At 32.8% G+C, this 22,756-nt stretch overlaps 1 protein-coding gene across 1 annotated transcript; it reads right to left on the reverse strand.

Annotated features, from left to right (window-relative positions):
- Positions 1 to 3,747: 3,747 nt before the first annotated feature.
- LOC129218256 (uncharacterized) lies at positions 3,748 to 5,013 on the reverse strand. The gene has a single exon (XM_054852482.1). The coding sequence runs from the start codon at positions 5,011 to 5,013 to the stop codon at positions 3,748 to 3,750; it is 1,266 nt and encodes a 421-aa protein (XP_054708457.1).
- Between the last annotated feature and the right edge of the window lie 17,743 nt (positions 5,014 to 22,756).

The following is a 22,756-nucleotide window of genomic DNA, read 5'->3' on the forward strand; positions in this document are numbered from 1 at the left end:
CACCGCCAGCTCAGTCATTTCCAGCCGAGGACTGCAGTTTCGTGCTTATTAGCACTCTTCAGCCCGGCATAGGAAAGTGACTGAGCTGGAGATGGAAAACCTAAGAGTGCGAAACAAAATGGTAGCTAATATAGAGTTAGCAGACCAGACGAGTGACCGAAGCAATGGTTCGGTTCAACTCGAAGATTGAACGCGAGGCATGGTATATTCAGTAAATTACACCCATTAGCCAGGGCTAAAGCATAAATACGTGAAATACACCGCCAGCTCAGTCATTTCCAACCACACTATGCCCAGGTAATTCCGTTTCAGGGAAATAACGTTTTAATTTTTACTTATTATCTTTTTCCCACCCTTTCTTTTCTTAATATCGTAAAATTAAAAAAAAAATACTTTTCTGGAACATACTTGTTTTTTTTTCAGAAAGTTCAGATACATTTTTATTGGGTAAATCAATTCTTTTTTGCAGATATTCGTACAGATAATATTACAGTATATCTAAAAGGAATATTTGATACAAAACCAACCGTGTAATGTTAGTAGTGCATAAAAATATATGTTACCTTATGAAACCGTTAAATGGAATTAGTTGTTATGGCTACATACATACGTAGCTGAGCAAAATACTCAAGGCTCTTATAAAATATATTTCGTTATTTAGAGCTCTGAACAAAGCCTAAACTAAATAATATTCAAGATTAAAATTATTTCGTTCTGCTGATGACATCTGAATTGATTACTATTATTTAAATATTCTTCAGGAAACTTCAACAAGTATCAAACAGTTTTCAGATAATAATTATAAGGTTCAAAAATAATTATAAGATTTCAATTAAAGTCGAATGAAATATTTTATAAATGATTTTCACGCATAACCATGTTTCCTCCACCACAAACGAGGCAATTCTGGGGAAAGACATGTCGAACTAGGAAAATAGAGTAAAACTATTTGCAGCCTTTTACTTTTTCTACCTCACTAATGACACGCCAGAGCGGAGAAAATGCGTCTTCATGAAGGGATGAGATGCTGCTAGTCGATAAAGTCCCCTGTCTATGTCACCCAAATAAACTAAACATAAAAAGTTAATGCCGTAATAAACGGCTGTAGTCTCCACGCCTTTCCTAATGACGTCGAGCTTGAACGCTGAGGAATCCAGCTTTTTTCTTTCCAGTTTGACTGGTTACATCTTTAGCCAATAATGCATTATGCATTTACAAGGGAATTCCGTGTTTCTGTGACAAACTACATATTTTAAGAAGTGTTGATGTCTCATTAAATGACATTTGTACACAAGCTTAGCTAACTGAGGTAGTTGTTCTTTGGGGATAGATTAAAAGTGATATTTAATGAATAGTTAATTACCTACCTAGCAATATCTCTTCGTTAACACGAGTGGTAAAGGAAATGGATTCTAAATTAAAACTATACTTCATTAAATTCAGTTAGTATTCAGCCCAGTAAAACCTAATTCAATTAGTTTCGGTTTAGGGTCATCTATATATATATAAATGATTGTTTGTCTGTATGTCATCCATGAACTCAAAAACTACCCGGCGGATTTGGCTGAAACTTTCACCGTTTGTTATTTTTGGTACTGGGAATGTTTATAGACCAGTTCGAAAAAAATCCGATCGATAGTTCCTTTTTTACTCCAATTTAAGTCACAATCCATTGGATAAATACGAATAAAATTATCGGCTGCAGAAATTAATTCGCGTGAAAGATCTCATTGATAAGAAGTTAGCTGTTGCCATTTTTCTTGAGTTTGAACAAATAAATTCTTTCTTTATTGTTTTATGGCTTTTCATGCAACAGGGAGATTTAAATCTTTTTCTATTTGATATTTTTAGGGATTGATTGATCTTGCAAACTGCGTGAGTACAAAATTTGAGTATAGTGAAGTCACGGCTTCACTTGATACCTGGACCGATTATTATGAAAATTGCTATATATATGTATTTTTCCACGGAGAAGGTGCATAATATGCTCATTGAAGCCACTCGCCACCAGGTGGCACTGCAGAGTAGCAACTTCTGCCTCGTTCAACCGATTGTCATGAAAATCAGTATAATGATGTATTTTTTTGTTGGCGTAGCAACGCGCGTCGGGTACAGCTAGTTTTCAATAAAAATTCAGGGATTAATGGAGAAACTAATGCCTAATGGTTAATGCCTTAGTCTTGACGCCTTTCTTTGTGACAAAGAGCTTGAACGCTGAGGAATCCAGCTGTTTTTCTTTCCAGTATGACTGCGGTTGCATCTTTAGTTAATTATGCGCTGTGCATTTACAAGGGAATTTCGTGTTTCTGTGACAAACTAAATTTTCTAAGAAGTGTTGACGTCTCATTAAATGACATTTGTACACATACTTAGCTAACTGAGATAGTTGATTTTTGGGACTATATTAAAAGTGATATGAATGAGTATTAATGAATACTTAATTACCTACCTCGCTATATCTCTCTGTTTACATGGGTGGTACCGGAAATGGATTCTAAATTAAAACTTTACGTCATTAAGTTCAGTTAATATTCAGCCAAGTAAATCCTAATTCAAATAGATTCGCTTTTATGCTGTTTTCAATAAAAATTCAGGGGTTATGGGGGAAACTAAACACGGAAGGTAAATGCCTTAGTCTCCACGCATTTCTCAGTGACGTGGAGCTTGAACGCTGAGGAATCCAGCTGTTTTTCTTTCCAGTGACAAAGGTTACATCTTGAGCCAATTATGCGTTATGCATTTACATGGGAACTTCATGTTTCTGTGACGAATTACATTTTCTAAGAAGTATAGTCTCATTAAAGACATTTGTACACATTCTTAGCTTACTGAGTTAATCGATTTTTGAGAACATATAAAAAGTGCTATATAATAAATATTAAATTACCTACCTCACAATATATCTTTGTCAATACGGGTAGGTTAATACGGGAAATATATTTTAAAGGAGTGCTATACTTCTCATAAAAATAAGTCAAATGAAACGCAAAAAAATTAGTTTCCTTTAGTGACCATTTTCAATAAAAAATAAATGGGGGAAACTAAACTTAAAAAGTTAATGCCTTAATAGACGGCCGTAATCTTCATGCCTTTCTTGGAACTCGAACGTTGAGAAATACAGTTGTTTTTCTTTCCAGTTTGGACAGGTAACATCTCTAGCCAATAATGCAGGATACATTTACTAAGGAATTTCATATTTTTGTGACGAACTATACATGTGCTCATGTATAAATGACATTTGAGGCAGTGAGAAGCAAAAGGATGTAAGTGGTAAAAATAAAAATAAAAATTTGGAGATAACCAGTATATGGTAAACCTACCCAATTTCGTGATACTAAGGATTCAAACAGTATAATCGATAATTTTTTCTGAATTTATTGACTTGATATTTTTTCCATAGACATAGCAAACTTTATTCTTAATTATTAAACCATCAAACAGAATTAATACATGATAATATAATGTAATTTAATTATTTTCCAAAAAAGTATCACATGTACCTAAATTCGTGATAGTCTACCTTATTCCGTGAGTCAGTGTACCTAACTTCGTGGTAATGACTTAATCACTGTCACTGTCATTTTCTTCATTACGTGCACATACACTACACATGAACACTGTTGGTGGATTTTTTGAGTCAACTGCCTGGCAACTGTCATGATACCAATTTAAACAAAAACAACATTGGATCCATGGGCTCTTGTTATGTCCTTTGTAGTAACTTTCATTACAGTTGGGGCAGAACCATTAATCTTCAGCTTCACCTTTGCTCTTATTGGTGTTCTTTTTGGCTTTAACCAAACTGCTGGTACTGGCACTGACACAGGATTTGGTAGTGTCACTAGTACTGGAACTGGTACTGGCGGTGGAAATATTACCACATGATTTCTCCCCTGGAAGATGAACTGCAGCTGATGGATCACGCCTCTTCCTTGCAGGTTTTGGAGCACGTGCTGTAAAATCAGGTAGTTTTAACACATCATCGATGCTTTCTTTTGTAACAGGTGCATTGCTGACTGACAGGGAATTTTCATCCATACACCTGTTATCCACGTTTGTTGTCAGGGCTTCATCAGGAATTTTCATCTTGTTTAGTGGGAAAACACCAGCCTTGCAGAATGCAGAAATGATATTTTCTCTGCTGAATGCTTCCAGAAAAGCGAGACTGAACATCCCATGGAAATCGAATCTTCCTGGTCTTCTCAGCGGATTACCTTCTTGAAACTGCCTCAGGTGTTTCTGCCAAGCCAATTTCAAAGGCCGGTATACTGCTACATCCAAAGGCTGTAGCAAATGACTTGTGTGGCTTGAAAATGTTACAATTATGATATCATTCTCTGAAGCCATTGCAATGACTTCAGGAGTTATGTGACTCGCATGTGAATCCATTAATAGCACCACAGGTCTTGCTGAGGAAATCCCCTGGACAAATTTTTGAAACCACATCAGAAATAACTCTGAGTTTATCCAGCCACTCTGAGACACTGCAACTGTTACATTTGGAAGCGCCCCAATTTTCAAACCATCAATCATTCTAGCGCCTTTGAAGATCAGTAGAGTAGGTCCAAATTCACCTGCGGCATTGATGCAAGGTAAAACGGTGTGAGTTTCAGCCTTGTCAGCAATTACTCGATTATAGACGAACCTCTTGCCTATTCTTGTAACAACTCGTCCAGACTTCACAACGTAGCACAGCCCCGTTTCGTCGCAGTTCCAAATTTGTTGAGGTTTGATGCCTTCTGGAAACTTTCCATAAACCTCAGAGAGTTTGTCGTAGAAATCATTGAGTAAAACCCTATTAGAATTGTTTGCCCGATATTGGGACAAATTTTCGGGTGTTCTTAGGCCTAAATTGTATCTGCGACAAAACTCACGCCACCACTTCCAACTGGCACATTTTTTCTTGTCGCTGAATGGAAACGGTTTGTTGTTTGAAGCACACTCCTTCTCAGCAAGGGAGTATGCTATGTGCCTGATTCGACTGACCGTCAAACCAAACCCAAGCTCCTGCATATTAATGACAAATTTCACTAACGAAGTTTCAGTTGCTGGGCCTAGAGCAAACGGTCTCCCCACTTTTCTCACATCCACACTGTCACTGTCACCTTCACAGCGTGTTATGTAGTCTTTCAAGGTGCTCCATGGGATGAAAAATTTTTTTGCAGACTTGTACACTGACCAATTTTCATCCACTACCTTCCTCACTGCGAGTTGAAGTGTTTCCTTTGAGTATTTCTTCCGTTTGTTCCCACCTTTCTCTTTTTTCCCACCGGCTAGCTTGCTGTAAATAGGCGCCATCTGTCTGAAAGTAGCAAAATTTCATAAGAAATAACTGTGTTTTTGTAAGCCTCCGTTACGATTATTACACACAAAAAAAAGAAACTAATATAAATACCACATTCATTATAGTATTAATTTAAATATTAGTGTAAGAAATATTAATTTTCTTATGAGATTACATATAAAAACTTACATTAATTATTGCAAGGAGTCACACCACGTGCACACTGTTCTCTTCTAACTGACAAAATGGCTACACAATAAACCAGTTGCCGGAGACCTCCAAAGCTTTGCCTGGGTTTGGACAACACCCTGCCATCTATGAGGAACATGTCAAATTAAGTGTACACAACCTACCTAACTCCGTGGTAAAATAAATGTTTTGTATCGCAGAGTAAGGTATGTCACGAAATAAGGTAGGTTCACCCTACATGGTAGGTGAACCTCTCCTCTGTCTTGGGGCAAGACATGGTACTAGTAGCCCTGGTAGTTGTTGCTATTCAGCATGATTTAAAAAAAATCAATGAAAGCCTACCTAGGATGTTATCTTTAAACGTGTTTTACTCAAAACTTGAAAATGTCCACTTACATCCTTTTGCTTCTCACTGCCTCATTTGTAAACATTCGTAGATAACTGAGTAGATTTAGGGGAATATATTTGAAGTGGTATTAAATGAATAGTTCTGTAATTACCTACCTCACACCTCTCTTTGTCAACAAGAATGGCTGAAAAGGGTAAATGGGTTCTAAAAAAATATATAATATAAACATTAGTTCAATAAAAATTAAATTATGTCCGTTTTACGGATATCTTCTTTAATTATAACGGGGGTCCATCAGTCCCACTCCTTTGATTTCTTCTTCCGACTTCCTACCTATTTAATTAAAATAATGCATAGAATTTGTCAAAAAATGAGCAAATTGCATAAAAACGCATTTTTAGTATATTTTGGAGTAGAAGTAATATTTTTTGTTACGTTTGAGTTTAACGTTTTACAAACAATCATGACGTGACAGAAAAAAATGCCTATCACATCCAGGTTTAGAGCAAAACATACTTAAGAACCTATTGTGAAAACATAAAAAAGACATCGCCGCATTATGGTGTAATTCCTTACACTGGTCTTTAAGAATTCATTCCAATTCGGTTCACGAAATTCATTGTTTCAAAATTTTTCAATTCTGCTTGAAAATATATTGCTCTTTTACTTCTATACAGGGTGTTCCGTTTTAACCTGCAAGACCTTTAGTTTTGCAACCGTCAGTCCTAGATGTATGTTTCAAAATGCAAAAATGTTCAAAATCAGATGCAGAGTTAAGATATCAAAAGTTTGAAATAAAAATAAAAATGAGTCAAAAAATACAAAATTTAACTTTTTATACGGACCCCAGGTTCCATAACTTATATTCAGGAAAATGATCACAATTGAAAAATAATTCCATCACAGAAAGTTTGAAATTAGTATGACCAATATTCACCGAGATATGAAATGCAGCGTTTTGTGATTTACGCCACTCTTCAGTGATCGTCAATAACACTTTTTGGTGCGAAAATATAATTGTTAACAAGTGTTTAAAATTAAATGTGGGCATAGAGCGTGGTTTTTCAAATGGTTCTAGGTTTTGCAGTGTATTTTTGCGTATCAAGGCATAACATTTGCATGTATTTTTGAATAGCAAAGAAAAATATAAATACCTTGTTTTTCTTACTTTGACGACCTGTCATTCTTCTAAAAGGGCGATGAGTTCCAATCTCATTTTCTGTATGGTCCCTTAAAACTTTGAACTGGAATATCTCTTTGAGTTTTGGTCGCACAAATGCCAAATTTTTGGAGTTAGTAATAGCTTTCAATGGAGATTATTTCTCTAAAGATTAGTTAGGGGACCTAGGGCCCGTATAAAAAGGTAAATTTTGTACTTTTTGACTCATTTTTATTTTTGCTTCATACTTTGAATGTCTTAACTCTGCATCTTATTTTGAACATTTTTGCAATTGGAAGTATACGTCTAGGACTTGTGTTCTCGTAATCAAGTGTATATTTGTAAAACAATAAAAAAAGCTTTTTCTTATTTTTTTTTTTTTTAGGTATTTTTTTACCTGGTCGTAGAAAGCAAGATAGTTTCAAGCATTGTTATGTAATTTTTTAATGTGTATGTATAAAGTTAAATAAATTAATTTTAAACACTTTGTGTTTAATGACTAGATATGTTTGATAAACTTAGTTCAGTGTTATTATGTACGTAAGTTTAAAATGTAAATCCCATGCGTATTTTAAATTTAGCTGAATTAGATAATGAACTTGATATTTTGTTGAGTTAGACCTGAAAATAAGCACTCGCCATCTGACGTTGGAAGCTAAAAAGAATACAAAATCAGTTACGTGTTAAAAACTGAACCGGCCACACAATGTTTATACCAATGATTTTTCATTCACAAGTCATTTCTATTTTGAAGCAATTAGTTTGCGATGTAAGAACAAATCCAAGTCGCACCCCTAAAAAACTAGCAAGCACAAACTTGGAAGCTTATACAAAAGGTTTTTACTCACATTTGGCGGGAGTGGGGGGGGGGGGGATAGAAAAAAGGCAAATGAACGGAAATGCAGTTAGATCTTATACGCTAATACTTTCTTCCACAGCCCATGTTTTAATGCAGTATATTTTGTTTTCGTTCAAAAACAAAAAAATTCGTTCAAAAAAATATCATTCAATCAAAATAAAATAAAATGTTTTGAAAAAAAGTGGCTACTAATGGTAAAAAGGGGCTACGGAACTAAAAGTGTATGCCAGTCACTGACGAATAAGTATTTTTTTTTCTATTTATTCATTTTTTTCGCGAGCAGTTTTCTTCCTTCATGCAAGGAACTAAAACTAATAATAATTAATTGATAATTTTCAATGCCGGATATACAGATTTTCCAAGATAGGGCAAATCTTGAAACTGCTACTCCTACCCATCTTCCTTCAAGTTTTATATTGAATTTCTACGGATATCCCCACGGAAATAGAGTAAATTTGGTGTCCCCCAAAAATTGCTTCACGAGGGCAAGGGTCATTAAAGAATTCCACTTTATTTACATTTTTTTAAAGAACACTACTAAAGTTTAAGGTTATTAATAAGAAACCAAGCAATAGATCACTGAGTAGCAAAGTAGCACGAATTCAAACAAATAAGGCTTAGTGATTTTGTTCTTGAGAAATTAAAATGGTTGAAAATTAAATTTATGAAGCAACAAACTGAAGCTATGTGAGCCTTTATTTGTATATTTTTGTTTACTTTTTACAGTATGGATTAGCTTTAAAAACATAAACACAGAAATTAATATTTTAAATGTAAATGCAGTTTTTGTAGTAAGTAATTTTGTGTACTACATTTTCCCAGAACTCGTTGTTAGTACACATTATTCGTGTGCAATTCTGCTGTAAGCTATTCTATTATTTTGGAAATGTTTTTGTATTTTAAACTTTCATAGTAGTTATGCTGATTAACAATTAGATTCATACAAAGCCTAAACCATCATCAGCCTGCAGTCTCAAAATATGCGAATTTAGTGCATATTTATTATTTCTAAAAGCTACTTTTACACTTGTTTAGTAGGTATTCTGAGAGGATATAAGTGCTAAGTAATTGTTCTAAAACGCATCCTAGAAACTGTGCCTAAACGATCATTGTAAGTGTTCAAAAACCATTCTTAAACGCCATCCAAAAAGTGCGCTAAAAAGAGAGCTGAACTAAATATATGTTCTGAACTGTGTTTCGAGAAGTGTTTTGGAAACTGACCCAAAAGAGTGTTCTAAAAACGGGACAAGTCTCCGTGCTCAAAAAATGTTTTAAAAAGTGTTCTTACAACGGTTGTAATAAATATTCCAAAAGAAGTGTTCTGAAAAAGGAGACAAGTGTACGTGTGAAAAAAGTGTTCAATAAGTGTTGATTATTTGCAGTGTTGTTTTTATCAATTTTTTATCAATATATAACAGTATAGAGGGAACTATGCAGATTTCTTATCAGGGGGTCAAAATGACCTCCCCCCGTATTTCTAGGTATATGAAGACCCCCGTAATTCTAGTGCTGAAATAAACAAAACGACTTTGGTGTCTCAACTTTTTTCTTTGAACATTACAAACAGCTTACGATATAACAGAAACAAACAGAAGAAAAATCATCTTGTAGCATAACTAAAATACAATCATAAATTTTAGACGCAGAAATTAATTTAGATTGTTTTTTTAAATGTCTGTGAGTTCAAATATATATTTCTAAATTTCTTTTGAAAATATATATAACTTAAAAGAATCCCTCTAAAAGTTTTCAATGATCAAGAAATTTTCAACGAGATTGACTCCCGAGTGCAGTTTAAGCAAAAATTCTCGATTCTTTTCCTTTCTACATCAGCACATCATTAAAAATCGATTTAAATACAATTTTCGAAAATTGTGAAGACGCTTTAGAAATGCAGTAGAGTCTTTAGCATACACTTCTGATGAAATATTGCTTTTCTATTCAAAATTAACAAATATATTAAACATGTTTTAAAGTATTTTCCTATTTAATTGTTTTTAAAAGTTATTTTGAATAATTGTACTACTGTTTCAGAAATTAATCGCACATTAGTTTTAATAGTTAAGGAGAGAAAAAATATCATTGTAGTTCCAAAGCATTTAATCCGTCTTTACAATTTTATTCATCAATGTATAACATAAAACAAAAAACAATGAATAATCTTTCTTTGTTGAAGATAAATTAAGTACCCACTCAGATTAGGGTAACATGAGCAGTGAGTACTGCTAGCGTTTTGCTGGAATATCTCACACTGTTTAATAATTTGTTTTAATTATTATGCTTACAAAATTCGGCGGAAGAATAGTCTATTGTTTGATCAAAGTCTAGACTGTATGCAGTGTGAATATTGAAAAATTGTCGATTTCTTGCATATAGGGGAAGGTTGCTGTCAATGAACCACATAACAGTTATCGATTTTTTTAGAAAGGAAATCCAACTCAAAATTCACGTTCATTATAGGAACAATTTCTCAGTACATTTCTTTTTTAATAATAATATTCACTTTCATGATAAATACACACAATAAAGACTGAAAATTTAAAATAAATATTTTAGCATGTGGTCCATTCATGGCTACTCCTTGCTATTGATGGAAGATCGAGTTTCCATCGATGGACCACATTCTCAAATTAAAAAATGAAGGCGTAACTTACAAATGTTTATAACAGGTGATCAATAAACACTATAAATTAAAATAAGTTATAGAAAAAGAGATTTATTTTCTAAAATGTTCTACCTTCGGATTAGAGGAGCATAAAAAAAAAAAAAAAACAACACTCACACAACACACAGCTGTTGTCATCACACTTTGTTCATCACTTTATATTTTCCCAACCTATGCATTATTTGCTAGCTAATATCTTTTCAATGTCTTTTGAACTGCTGGGATTTTTTTAATCGATTTTGAAAATTTTCGTTCGACGCAAGAGAACTTATTGACCATTTTATTACTGAAACCATAAGCTTAAGTCTCAAACTACCAGATAATATAGTACTAAGACTTCTTGTATTAATTAAATCTGTGGGACAGGTTATTTTTCTCAGTCTCTTAAAATGCCAATTCCCCCAATTTTTTGGAAGTTATTCCAAAAATGTCTTATCTAATTTCAAACTATGATTCACTTATCATATACCTATTTCGGAGGGCTTACCTCCTAAACTTCTAATAAGGTAACAACAAGCCTGATTTTATCTTCCATGGGACTGTTTAAAGTTGCTTTCAGGACTCTATATTGTCGCCAGGCTTCTTTAAGATCCATGCCACCATTTCTGTAAGCTACTGTAGCACATTTCATGCTCTCATTTTTCCACTAGCCATATTTTACCAGTTTTTGCATCTTTCAGGCGAAGCAGAAGCATCTGAAACTATTATTGCGTTTTAATTTTGTTATCAATTTTATAAAATATTTTGGCTTGAAATTATAGTAAAGTATAAGAGTTTTGAGTCATGAATTACTGAGATTTATTTTTCATCATCATAATTATTTTAAAACAATTGAGCGATTTTCAAAGGTAATTGAGCTGAAGTTTCAACAATATTTGCGATTTTCCTTGAATGAACCACTTTGTCAGGTGGTCCATTCGTGAAAACACCTAGCGATCCAATGGTAGCAACTGCGTCATTTTGAATACTCTTATTGGTGTTACTGCTGTGAAGAATCATGATGAAACATGAAGTATGGAAAATTGTACTCGAAAAGGCACTCTTTTAAGTTAATGTTCACTTTTAATTGATTAGTAATATTCAAATCATGTTACAACTAAATAAAAATCTCAATAATTAGTAAGATAATGGTAGAAATGTTTTCTGACCGATTAACAATATTGACAGTATTCGAACTGAAAGTGCAACAATATCTAAATTACCTAGGTGGCGTAGTTGTTTTTCTACGTATATAAGCATGGACTCTAGAGTTGGAAAGGTGCTCAATTGATTAAATGGTTTGTTAGTCAAATTGACGCAAGGCCGGTCAAATGTATAAGCTCAGTGAGCATATTTTTATTTTTGAATGTAACATGAACCAATAAATGGTTTTTTAACTTAATGTCTCTTGCTTTGCTACTTTGCTATCCACCAAATATGATGAAGTAATTTTAGCTAATTGGCGACTCTGGAGTAGACAGTTTTCAGACAAATGAAGGTACTAAAATTGATTACTCGTCTGCACAAACTCTGATACAGTAAATATCTTCGCGGTCTAGTCATGGAACCAGTTCATTGACGGCAACCTTCCCCTACTAATGAACAAAAAGAGCCAAGTAGTAATACTTATAGCTTTGTGCTGAAAATTGAATTACTAGTATACAACGTTTTAAAGCAAAAACAAGTAAATATTAACTAAGAATAAACTTTTTCTTCCTATGTGTTTTTCTAATTTTTTTCTCATAGCTTTCAAATTCCTGTAGGTACTTTCGTTCCGCTCACGATTATTCTATTTTCATCTACTAAACTCTATTTTACGATATTTCAATAGTTTTCACCTAATAAGATGTAGGGTAGATCGTGGCTCATTTAAGTGGATTTTTTTCAATGAATTTTCTAATTTTTATGTTTTACCTTAGGAAATTTTAGACATTGCGGTTTAATGAAGCTGTTTAATGGAGTCAAAATCGATATATTCAGTTGTTGCTCAGCTTGTGTTTTTAACCGTTAAACCTTTTTTTTTAAGTCCAAATCAGTTGCGTAAACTTGCCCCAGACACGGGGCACATTTACGCATATTTATTTTGACACCCAACGCGGTTCTGTTAGTGTTTTGAACATAATGTCTTACCCTCGCTAAAATAAAGCAAATTTGTTACAGTGTATAATGTTGAAGCTGAAGGGGCATGAAGACAGCACTATATAATTGTAAGCTGTAAGATACGAATGTGTATCTTAATTAAAAATTAAATGGCAATTTTTAAAACTAAATAGCAAGAAAATACTAAAAATATTTGAGAGTTTGGAGCGAAACAAGTTTCAGGGCCACGTTTAAGTAAGACACAGTAAGGACGTTCGTAAAGGTGGTCTGACATTTAACGCGTAAACTTGCCCCGTCACCAAGTTTGGATTTATTTTTAACGTGCAAAAAATTTAACGACATTTCAGTTCATACAAATTCAATTCTCAAAAAAATGAAATTCTGCCAATTTATTATATATTTGTTTTTTCTACACTAAGTATTTTTTGTGCACAGTAAGCCACCAAAACGGGTAGATCGTGGGTAGATCGTGGCTCATTTAAGTGGATTTTTTTCAATGAATTTTCTAATTTTTATGTTTTACCTTAGGAAATTTTAGACATTGCGGTTTAATGAAGCTGTTTAATGGAGTCAAAATCGATATATTCAGTTGTTGCTCAGCTTGTGTTTTTAACCGTTAAACCTTTTTTTTAAGTCCAAATCGGTTGCGTAAACTTGCCCCAGACACGGGGCACATTTACGCATATTTATTTTGATACCTAAGGTGGTTCTGTTAGTGTTTTGGACATAATGTCTTACCATTGTTAAAATAAAGCAAATTTATTACAGACTGAATAGTGTATGAAGTAAAAGCTGAGTGGGCATGAAAACGGCACTACATGATTGTAACTTACAAGTTATGCGAATTTGTAACTCAACTTAAAAATAAAAATGGTGATTTTCGAAACTAAATAGCCTGAAAATACTAAAATGGTTTGAGGCAGTTCGAAGCGAAAAAAGTTCAGGGCACGTTTAGAAGTAAGACACCGTAAGAACGTGCGTAAAGGTGCTCCGACGTTTAACGCGTAAACTTGCCCCGTCACCAAGTTTGGATTTATTTTTAACGTGCAAAAAATTTAACGACATTTTAGTTCATACAAATTCAATTCTCAAAAAAATGAAATTCTGCCAATTCATTATATATTTGTTTTTTCTACACTAAGTATTTTTTGTGCACAGTAAGCCACCAAAACGTTCATCACAGAATTTACTTAACTTTGTAAACCACAGATTATTCTTTCTGCATGCTGGACCGAAGCTCGACTAATGCTCAAAAACTTTAGAGAATATTTGCTAGAAGCTAGAGTAGCATTAATCTGATATGACTGTTGGCTCTCCAGTTATAATTCGTTTTGAAAAAAGGGGATTGCGTAAACGTGCCCCGGTCTGCCTTATATCTTCCCATAGGACTAGTTTTACTCATAACAAACCTTATCACACCACTTTAATCTACTTCTAGACAATTATCATTGTATACTTTAATATATAAATATATAAATATAAAAGTGACGACCAGCAACAGGCTCTGGGCCCAGCTAGACTGGTCCTAGTCAATTTACAATCCCCAGTGAAGATCAATTGCCCTCTTAAAACTGTCTACTCCTTTGCTCATTACCACCTCTTCCGGTAAGCTGTTCCAAGGTTCCACTACCCTGCTAAAATAATAATTTTTCCTAATATCCATGTTAGCCTGAGATTTAAATAGCTTAAAACAATGACCCCTTGTCCTGTTTTCAGTGCTAAACTTTAGCCCCGTAACATCTTTCGTTTTAATAAATTTAAATAGCTGAATCATGTCCCCTCGGTCTCTTCTTAATGTGTAGGAAATGCCACATATTGCCTACTAAATGTACTACTTTTTTAACATTATTGTAGTGTAAAAGTAAATAGTTCAATAAAGTAGTTCTGTAATTTCCTTTGTTTCGAGAAAGTTTTTCAATTAGTTCCTCTAATTGGGTCTGACAGTTTTTGAAAAATTCTATTACCCAACACAGACCATCACTTTCCTTAAATTTTCTGTTTCCCCCAAAGAGTCGTATCGCCCACTTTGGTTTTTCTACATTAAATGTCTATCTCTGATACCAAATAGACTCCATTGATATTTTTTACTAATGTATTAAATATCATGGAGTCCCTTTCTTTAGAAACAATTCTGGAGGGCGAATAGTAAAATATAGTTTAAAAAATGTGTAGTTTCATCGGTTCATGTGAATTCAAAAGCAAACAAGTGGGAGACAATTTTGACACTTTTAAATTTCTTCGTACTAAATGACTACACAAAGTGATGAGGAAGAAAAAACTCCATCAGAATAGTTGAATTACCTTTCACATTATGATCGAAAAGAAGATTTTGCCAAGTTAGATCCTGAAAAATATGATCGGCCGATATCAGTTTTATGGCCAAAGTTTTTCTGGAGTTTAAAATGTTATTTACTGTATTTCTCAGGTAAGATTTTCTTTTCTTTCCTGTTTAAAAGTTACCATTCTGACTTCAATAAGCCTTGACCGTAAAATGTTTGCCTTTTCTCATTCATGCAAACACATAAAACGTAGTCCGTTTTATCGATTCAATAAAGTCGAGGATAAGCAATCCGCAGCAAGAAATTTTATTAAAGCGATTGCGTAAAAGTTTCACAAAGAAATATTTATGTTACTTTATCTCTACGCACGTAAAATTCCTTCTTTCTCTTTCAGAGTGAATGAAACATTAAAATAATCAATAATTTAATCAAAAGAAATTACTTAATTTAAAAACAAGAGCTTTTCTCGTGCATACTTTGTTGAAAATTTGAAAGTTGAATTAATAAATTGATTCTTTTTAACCGCAACCATTTTCAGCCTTTCTTCTGAAACTCAATCGTATAGTATGCTTGAAATAGGGGAACACGGGGCAAAGTGAAATAGTGAAATATTTACTCTGCTTTTAGCTACACCTATCTGGTATTATTTTCACTATATAGCACCATATGAAGTAGTAAGAAGCAAACGGATGTAAGTAACAAAATTAAAAATTTGGTGATAACCAGTACAAGTATAGGGGAACCTCTCCTTTGTCTTGGGGCAAGATATAGAACTAGTAGCCCTGGTGGGTGCTGTTGTACAGCATGATTTAGAAAAAAATGCAATGAAAGCCTACCAAAGATGTTATCTTTAAATGCGTTTTACTCAAAAATTTTAAATATCCACTTACATCCCTTTGCTTCTCAACACCTCAAATGTAGTCTATTCCAGTCATGAAAAAAATACCGGCAAAGATTAAAGCATTTGGAAATACAGACATTTAAAAAAAATGACACTCATATTGTAATATTTTTTGTTGTAATTCGACTGCAAAGACGCGTCCCGTGGGCACTAATGGCTGCCAGTGACTCAACCTTACTCATTTTCTAAGTCTCAATTTTTATGTTATGATACTCAGGAAACTATTTCAATGCATTTTGAAAGCAGCCAGATCAATCGTATGGGCCAAACATCCCGCCAGACACAATTAAAACGTCGCTGTGAGTACGAGCACAAACGTGGTAAGTTAGGTGTCTTAATAATACAGCCTCAATAAGCTGAGTTGTAGTTGTCTAATGGAACTAACTCTTCAATAATAAATGTGAGTCTGGCAGTTTGGCCTAACAATATACGGCAAAACATACTAAAAAATCAGCACTCAGAAAATAAGCAAAGTTATCACTGTTTTTACGTACATTCAGTACCCAGTACCTGAAAATTGGCCCTCGGTCTAAGTTAGCAGGCATAACTTGGGAACCTAATAACTGGGACCTGATGGAAAAAGGTGAATTATGGGGAAACCGTAGATTCGGGGGAAGTAAAATTGGGGATTCCCTGAAATCCTATTTCATGTTATTTTTAATAGGTTTTCTGCTTTAACAATATAGCTCTTTGAAAGCAGACGACATTTTTCAGTGCTTAAGCTTCAGAATAATACCGTCACGCTCGTACTCACAGCGACGTTTTAACTCTGGCGTGATGTTTGGTCCATACGATTGGTCTGGAGGCTTACAAAATGTTTTGAAATAGTTCCCTGAGGATCATAATATAAAAACTGAGACTTAGAAAATAAGTAAGGTTGTGCCACTGGCAGCCATTAGTGCCCTCGGGACGTGTCTGGCAGTTTGGCTTTAAAATGTTCTGTAAAACATACGAAAAAATCAGCACTCAGAAAATAAGTAAAGTTGACATTGTTTTTGCGTACATTCAGTACCCAGTACCTGAAAATTGACTCTATGTCTAAGCTAGCAGGCATAACTTGTGGAACTGATAACCGGGACCTGATGAAAAAAACGTGAAATGTGAGGAAAACGTAGATTCGAGGTACGTAAAATCGAGGTTTCACTGAAATCCTATTTCATGTTATTTTAATAGGTTTTCTGCTTTAACAATATAGCTCTTTGAAAGCAGACGATATTTTTCAGTGCTTAAGCGCCAGAATAATAATGTCACGCTCGTACTCACAGCGACGTTTTAACTCTGTCTGGTGGGATGTTTGGCCCATACGATTGGTCTGGGAGCTTACAAAATGTTTTGGAATAGCTGAGTATCATAATATAAAAATTGGGACTAAGAAAATAAGTTAGGTTATCACTGTTTTTGCGTACATTCAGTACCCAGTTCCTACGAATTGACCCTAGGTAAAAGTTAGCAGACATGCGTATGTTCAAAGTACATGCTAACTGTATTCTGTCCTACACATTTTGTTCCTCAGAAAATAAGTAAGGTCTGGCAGCCCTGGGCTTTTGGACTAAAGAATTTCGAATTTTTATTCTACTATAACTAGGAAAGAAGTTACAATTGTTTAAACAAGCACATTTTTCCTTTTTTCGCACATTTTTGAGATTTTTACAGACCTATATTTTGAACAATTTTATTAATAGAAATCTGAAATAGGCAAGATTGCTTTTCTTGGCATATATGTCCTTTATACAAAATTTTATGCAAATCGAAAGTGGTGAGGTCAAAAAATACCCTTTTTGATTTATCTGACATGGATACGCTCATTTCTAGAAATGAATTTCCATGTTTGGAGTATCTTCCTACCTCTTACAGCAAGGCCACTAAATGCTTCCCACAATTAATCTCAATATCTAATTTAAGGCACAATTTATTCTCACTTTTAGTGGTTTTGAGCAATAATTCTTTCAAAAAGGTCTATGACAACACAATAAGCGTGTGTCTATTCGTATTAAAGATACAGGTAAATAACTTAGAAGTGTTATAATTTAATGTTTTCCTAAAATTCTTTGCAGAGCAACCAGTTTTCATGTATCAAATTTACCAGTTTAAATGTGCCCATTTTTTAAAAAATATTTTTTCAAATTGCAAAAACATCAGCAAATAACTCAGCAATGCAAGTAATTACCAATGTCTTCATACTAGACAAAAGAAGCAAAATAGACTAGGACCAATAAGCCTAAGAGATACCCTAATATGTTCAATAAACACCTAACCCACTTTGATATTTAATATGAAAGTATCTGGTGTTCAGAAAGTTCAAAATCAATAAGAGGGCCTTACATCAAATGTGAAACTCTTTAAAACACTTTACCAAAAGTTATTTTCCCATTTATTATCTAAAGTCCTTGTGAGATCAAAAAGTCAGTCATAGTGTGTTTTGAAGGCTTCATGTTTTCACAACCCTCACATTCTGAGCAAAATAAAGTTAAAAGAATGCGTCAAGCACTATTGTTGCCTGCACTACAGTGGAAGTAAGTTAACTAGATTACATAACTGTTGTTTAAAATCTTTGTAGGAAAAAAAGGTATGAATTAAGTAACTTAAAACACCTTTGCAATAAATCACGATTTATTATTTTTTAAATATTCTTCATTTCTTGAATTACTATTTTAAAGATATTCGGGTAATGCTGGGTGTAAATAGAATTTGAAAAACATTCATGCTAACCATTCGTAAAGCACTGACCTTAAGTGTGTCTTGAAAATTAAATATGTACCTTTTACCAAATAAATAATAATGCGCTTAAATTAATGATGAAGTGTAGACAGATTATTTATTATGCATATCTGAATCTACACATCTAGAGTTTTTGCTTTTCATAAAACAAGTTATATGCGTAAGTTTTCAGAGAAATCTAAGTAAAATTTTAGGCTTTGAGCCAAAAAGAAATGACTCAGCTGAAACTGCATTTCAGAAATATAGTGAAAGAATTGACCAATCTAAAATACTATCCCGAAAAAATATGATGTAGCCATATAACTTTTATTGCGAAAGTTGTCTCGACTTGAAAATGTCTCCCTCTACATTTCCTATCTTTCTTCGCTGTTTTCATTTAAATTTTATTTTAGTTTACTTTTCTGCCTTATATAATAAGAACACAAAAGAAGGAATTGTTCTCCTTTCTGATTGGTGGAAGATAAAATTACTATCAATCCTAAATTTTTAACAAGTAGAAATTTTTCATTACAATGCAAGAATTGCGTAAGTAAGTTATTGCATTGTTTAAGTGCTGTTTTGCACCCTCACAATAGAGATAAAATATCTACCAGTTGTTATCTTATGAACTTATGATTAATGAATCACGCATCTATTTTATGTTGTTTTAGTTAAAACTTATACTTTTAATTAAGCAAGTTATTAAGCAACATTACCTGTCACGTGTGTGACACTTAATGGAGGTGACAATTCATATTCTGTGAACTAAAAAGATATCAAAAAAAAATATTATAAAAATATGTTGGTAAAGGTAAATGAATATATTTTTTAAGAAACTGAAAAATATTTTTTAATCTATTATTCTTATGAGTTTGTACCATAAAATGCATGTGACAGCAATGTTACACTTTTTGAAGCATAACCCTTTAAATGCAAATAAGTCTATTATATTTTTGAAAAAAATCACGAAATTAATAAGATTTAAGTCTAAAGAACAAATACTCAATACGTGAATAAATAATTTAATAAAATATATTAAAAGTGCTGTTTAGAGATTAAAAAAATATTATTATCTTCAAGGAAGGACTCACATAAATAAGTACGAAAAAAATGACCGCTGCAATTAACTCTAACTGCTAACTAATTAGTCAATGATTTGAACTAGTTATGCAATTAGTGTTAAAATATTGTAGCTTGAAGGAATTAAAACGTCCGTTGAAGATTTTAAAAACATAGAACAGTTTTCGTATTTAATATGCATTTAGTTCTATTTCATTAATGTACTACATTGAAATTTTGAAATCCCAGTATAGTTTTTTTTTTTGGGGGGGGGGAATTACTATATTACATCATAAACATGAATTTAAAAATGTAAGAAGGAGGGAGTAAAATCATACGTGGTGAGTAATTTACCTCTTCGCTGCTGCCATATTTTTCGTTGCTGGTGGTCGGTATCGTTTCTTGCATTTGGCTTTTGCCGTCCCAGAGCGACGGTAGAAAGAAGCACTGCAACTGCTGGCCGTCTATGAGAGACCGTAGCTGCAAAAAAGTTGAAAGCATGGAAAACATTTCGTAATATCATTCAGAAATACACATAAATTGAAAACTATTTTGTGGATCAGATGTTTTCAACCTGGTTACGAAACCTAGGGTTCCTTGAGCTTTGACAAGGGGTTCCGCAAACGTTTACTTAATTAAGGGAAAAATATTTAAATTTCTTTTCTTAATCTTCTTAAAAGCGATTGTAAAACTAAGTGAATAGATATTTTATGGACAAAAGAGAGTTAGTCGGAGCCCGTAAGTCGCCCCACCTAAGCAAAAACTTTTTTTTTTAAATATTATGTTAACGAAAAATAAAAGATAAACCTCCTGCGTTCTCCTAATGTATGTCCTCATGCTGTGTAATATCTATCATGACTAAAAACTAAAAATTTCATTTTTTATTGCAAAAAAAAAAAAACAAACCCGCCATTTTGTTGGATTTCTTGAGTATTTTGTTAATATGATTTTCCTGCTACTCTTACTAAAATTTTAAAATTCAAAAATGGGTAAGTAACATTTTTGCTGTCATTCTCCTGGACAACATTTTTGCTTTAAATAAGAGAAAAAAATAATTTTACTCATAGTGCGTAGTTGAATTAAGAGGTTAGAACAGAAAAAATACTTTATTTACCTTATTTATAATCCTGGGCTTACGTAACAAGCAAATTACAAGGAAAATGTCATATTCTTGGCGCAAAAAAATGTCATTCTCCTAGCACAAAATTTCATATTCCTGGCGCAAAAAAAGTAAACTTTCCTAGCATTATTTATCACGCACTAGTAATACATTTAGTACAATAGAATTTATTTCGAAATCATTAGTTAGAAAATATGATTATGATTTAAAATAATTATAATAATTTGGTAAACGATAAATAAAAAATGTAGCAGTAGAAAAATTCTATATATTTAGTTTTTTTTTTTTTTTTTCGTTTTTTCTTGTTCAGACGAATCTTTCAAAAAGAGTTTTGATGCTTATTCATTTTTTTTTTATTTTACTGTTGCTCGAATAGGTAAATGAAGTTTCTTTTAGTTTCTCACTTAGATAATTCAGTTTTATGTAAATACTTTTCAAAATTAGAGAATTCGAAATAACAAACATTAGAATTTAATGCGAAAATTGTTATTAATTTGCTGGTTTAAAATTTTAGCAAAGCAATTGATTATTTTTGTTAAAATAACTGTTCGTAATTCGGATTGTAAGATATTCAAAGTGAAAATAATGAAAAAACCTATATAAAGAGAGAGGGACCAGGATTCGAAGAAATGTTCGTTTTTAGGGAGTGTCCGTAAAGGGAGGTTTTACATAAAGTCTGTTTTATCATGCAATAATATACTTTTTGATTTAGGTTACAGTCATTTCTTTAGCACTATAATTAATTTTTGATAACCTTTGATGAAAACTACTGCTTGTTACTCTTCTAGTGTGTGAAAACTCAACCCCGTGTTTTGAAAGGCGTAGCATAGTTATAGTGAGTTCTCTCCATTTTTCATTTAATAAGTTCCTAACAAAGAGTAGGCATAATTTTTAAGAAACTTTTTAGGCATTTTTATTTTTAAAAAAATGTGATTTTAAAATGACTGGTTTTTTTTTAGAATCACCCATCAGTAGATCTCAATTAATATTTAAAATGTTAATAACAGGAACTTTATCACTTAATAATAACAAAAATGATGTTTGATTTACAACAAAATATTACAATATGAGTATCAATTTTTGAAAATTGCTTGTATTAATTTTTTTTTCTAACTTTTTTTTTGGGTGACTAATTTTGATTTTCAGAGGTAATTTTTTGAGTGGCGTACGTTGCATATGCTCCTACATAGATAGGGTTCACTAAAAGCAGGGTAAATATTTCACCATTTCACTTTGCGCTGCTATTTCACTTTGCCCCACATTTCACTACTTCTTCGAAGTTTTATGGATCATTTTTAGATTTAAAACAACGTAACCATTGGAATTAAATATGATTAGATTTTACAATTACACTTTTTAAAAAAGTCACCTTTTAGTCAGCAAGTTAGAATTATGTTTAAATCGTTCTTCAGAAATGATGAGCTGTAACTCTATCTCTTTAAAATGAAAGTACTTTTCAAGCTGTTTAATTAGTTACTGTATTATTAAAGTTGGGAAACCGAATATAAATTAGTTGTTTCAAAGTTTATAACTCATCTTAAAATTGTGCCGCATTTGCTGAGTCTTTAAACATGCAATTAAAATATCGCTAGTAATGTTGAAATGTTGGCTTCCTGCAACGGTTGTTACTAATTCCCAAGCTATATAAAATGTATGAATTTTTATTGCATTTCAAAGGAGCGCATCTTTATTGATTCAAACGTTGCATTAAATACTTCAAAGTTAAACTTAACTTTGAGAGATACAGTTAATTCCAGATATTCTGCAGCTTCTGATGTCAGTTACTGAGATAGAAATGCAAATTATGTGTTTGGGAAATGCTAATTTCTTAAACGAGATTTTACAATTTCAAAGAAGACACTAAAGTTAAGACTACAAAGTGTTTTGAATTGTGATTTTAATCCATTTTTGAATAACAATGTTAAATAATAAGTTTTTCTGTTGGAAAGGGAACATTGTTTGTAATTGCACACACAAATTAGAGGCAATTTAGTAATACTACTAACTTGTATAAAGGTTAACTTTTAATATGAGGGTTGGATTTTAATAATGGTAACTATTTGTTTACATCTAATACAAAAGTGGTGCATGTTTCAAATTTGAAAGTTCTTTGTCA

Source organism: Uloborus diversus, chromosome 3 (genome assembly GCF_026930045.1).
Source record: "Uloborus diversus isolate 005 chromosome 3, Udiv.v.3.1, whole genome shotgun sequence".
Lineage (NCBI taxonomy): Eukaryota > Metazoa > Arthropoda > Arachnida > Araneae > Uloboridae > Uloborus > Uloborus diversus.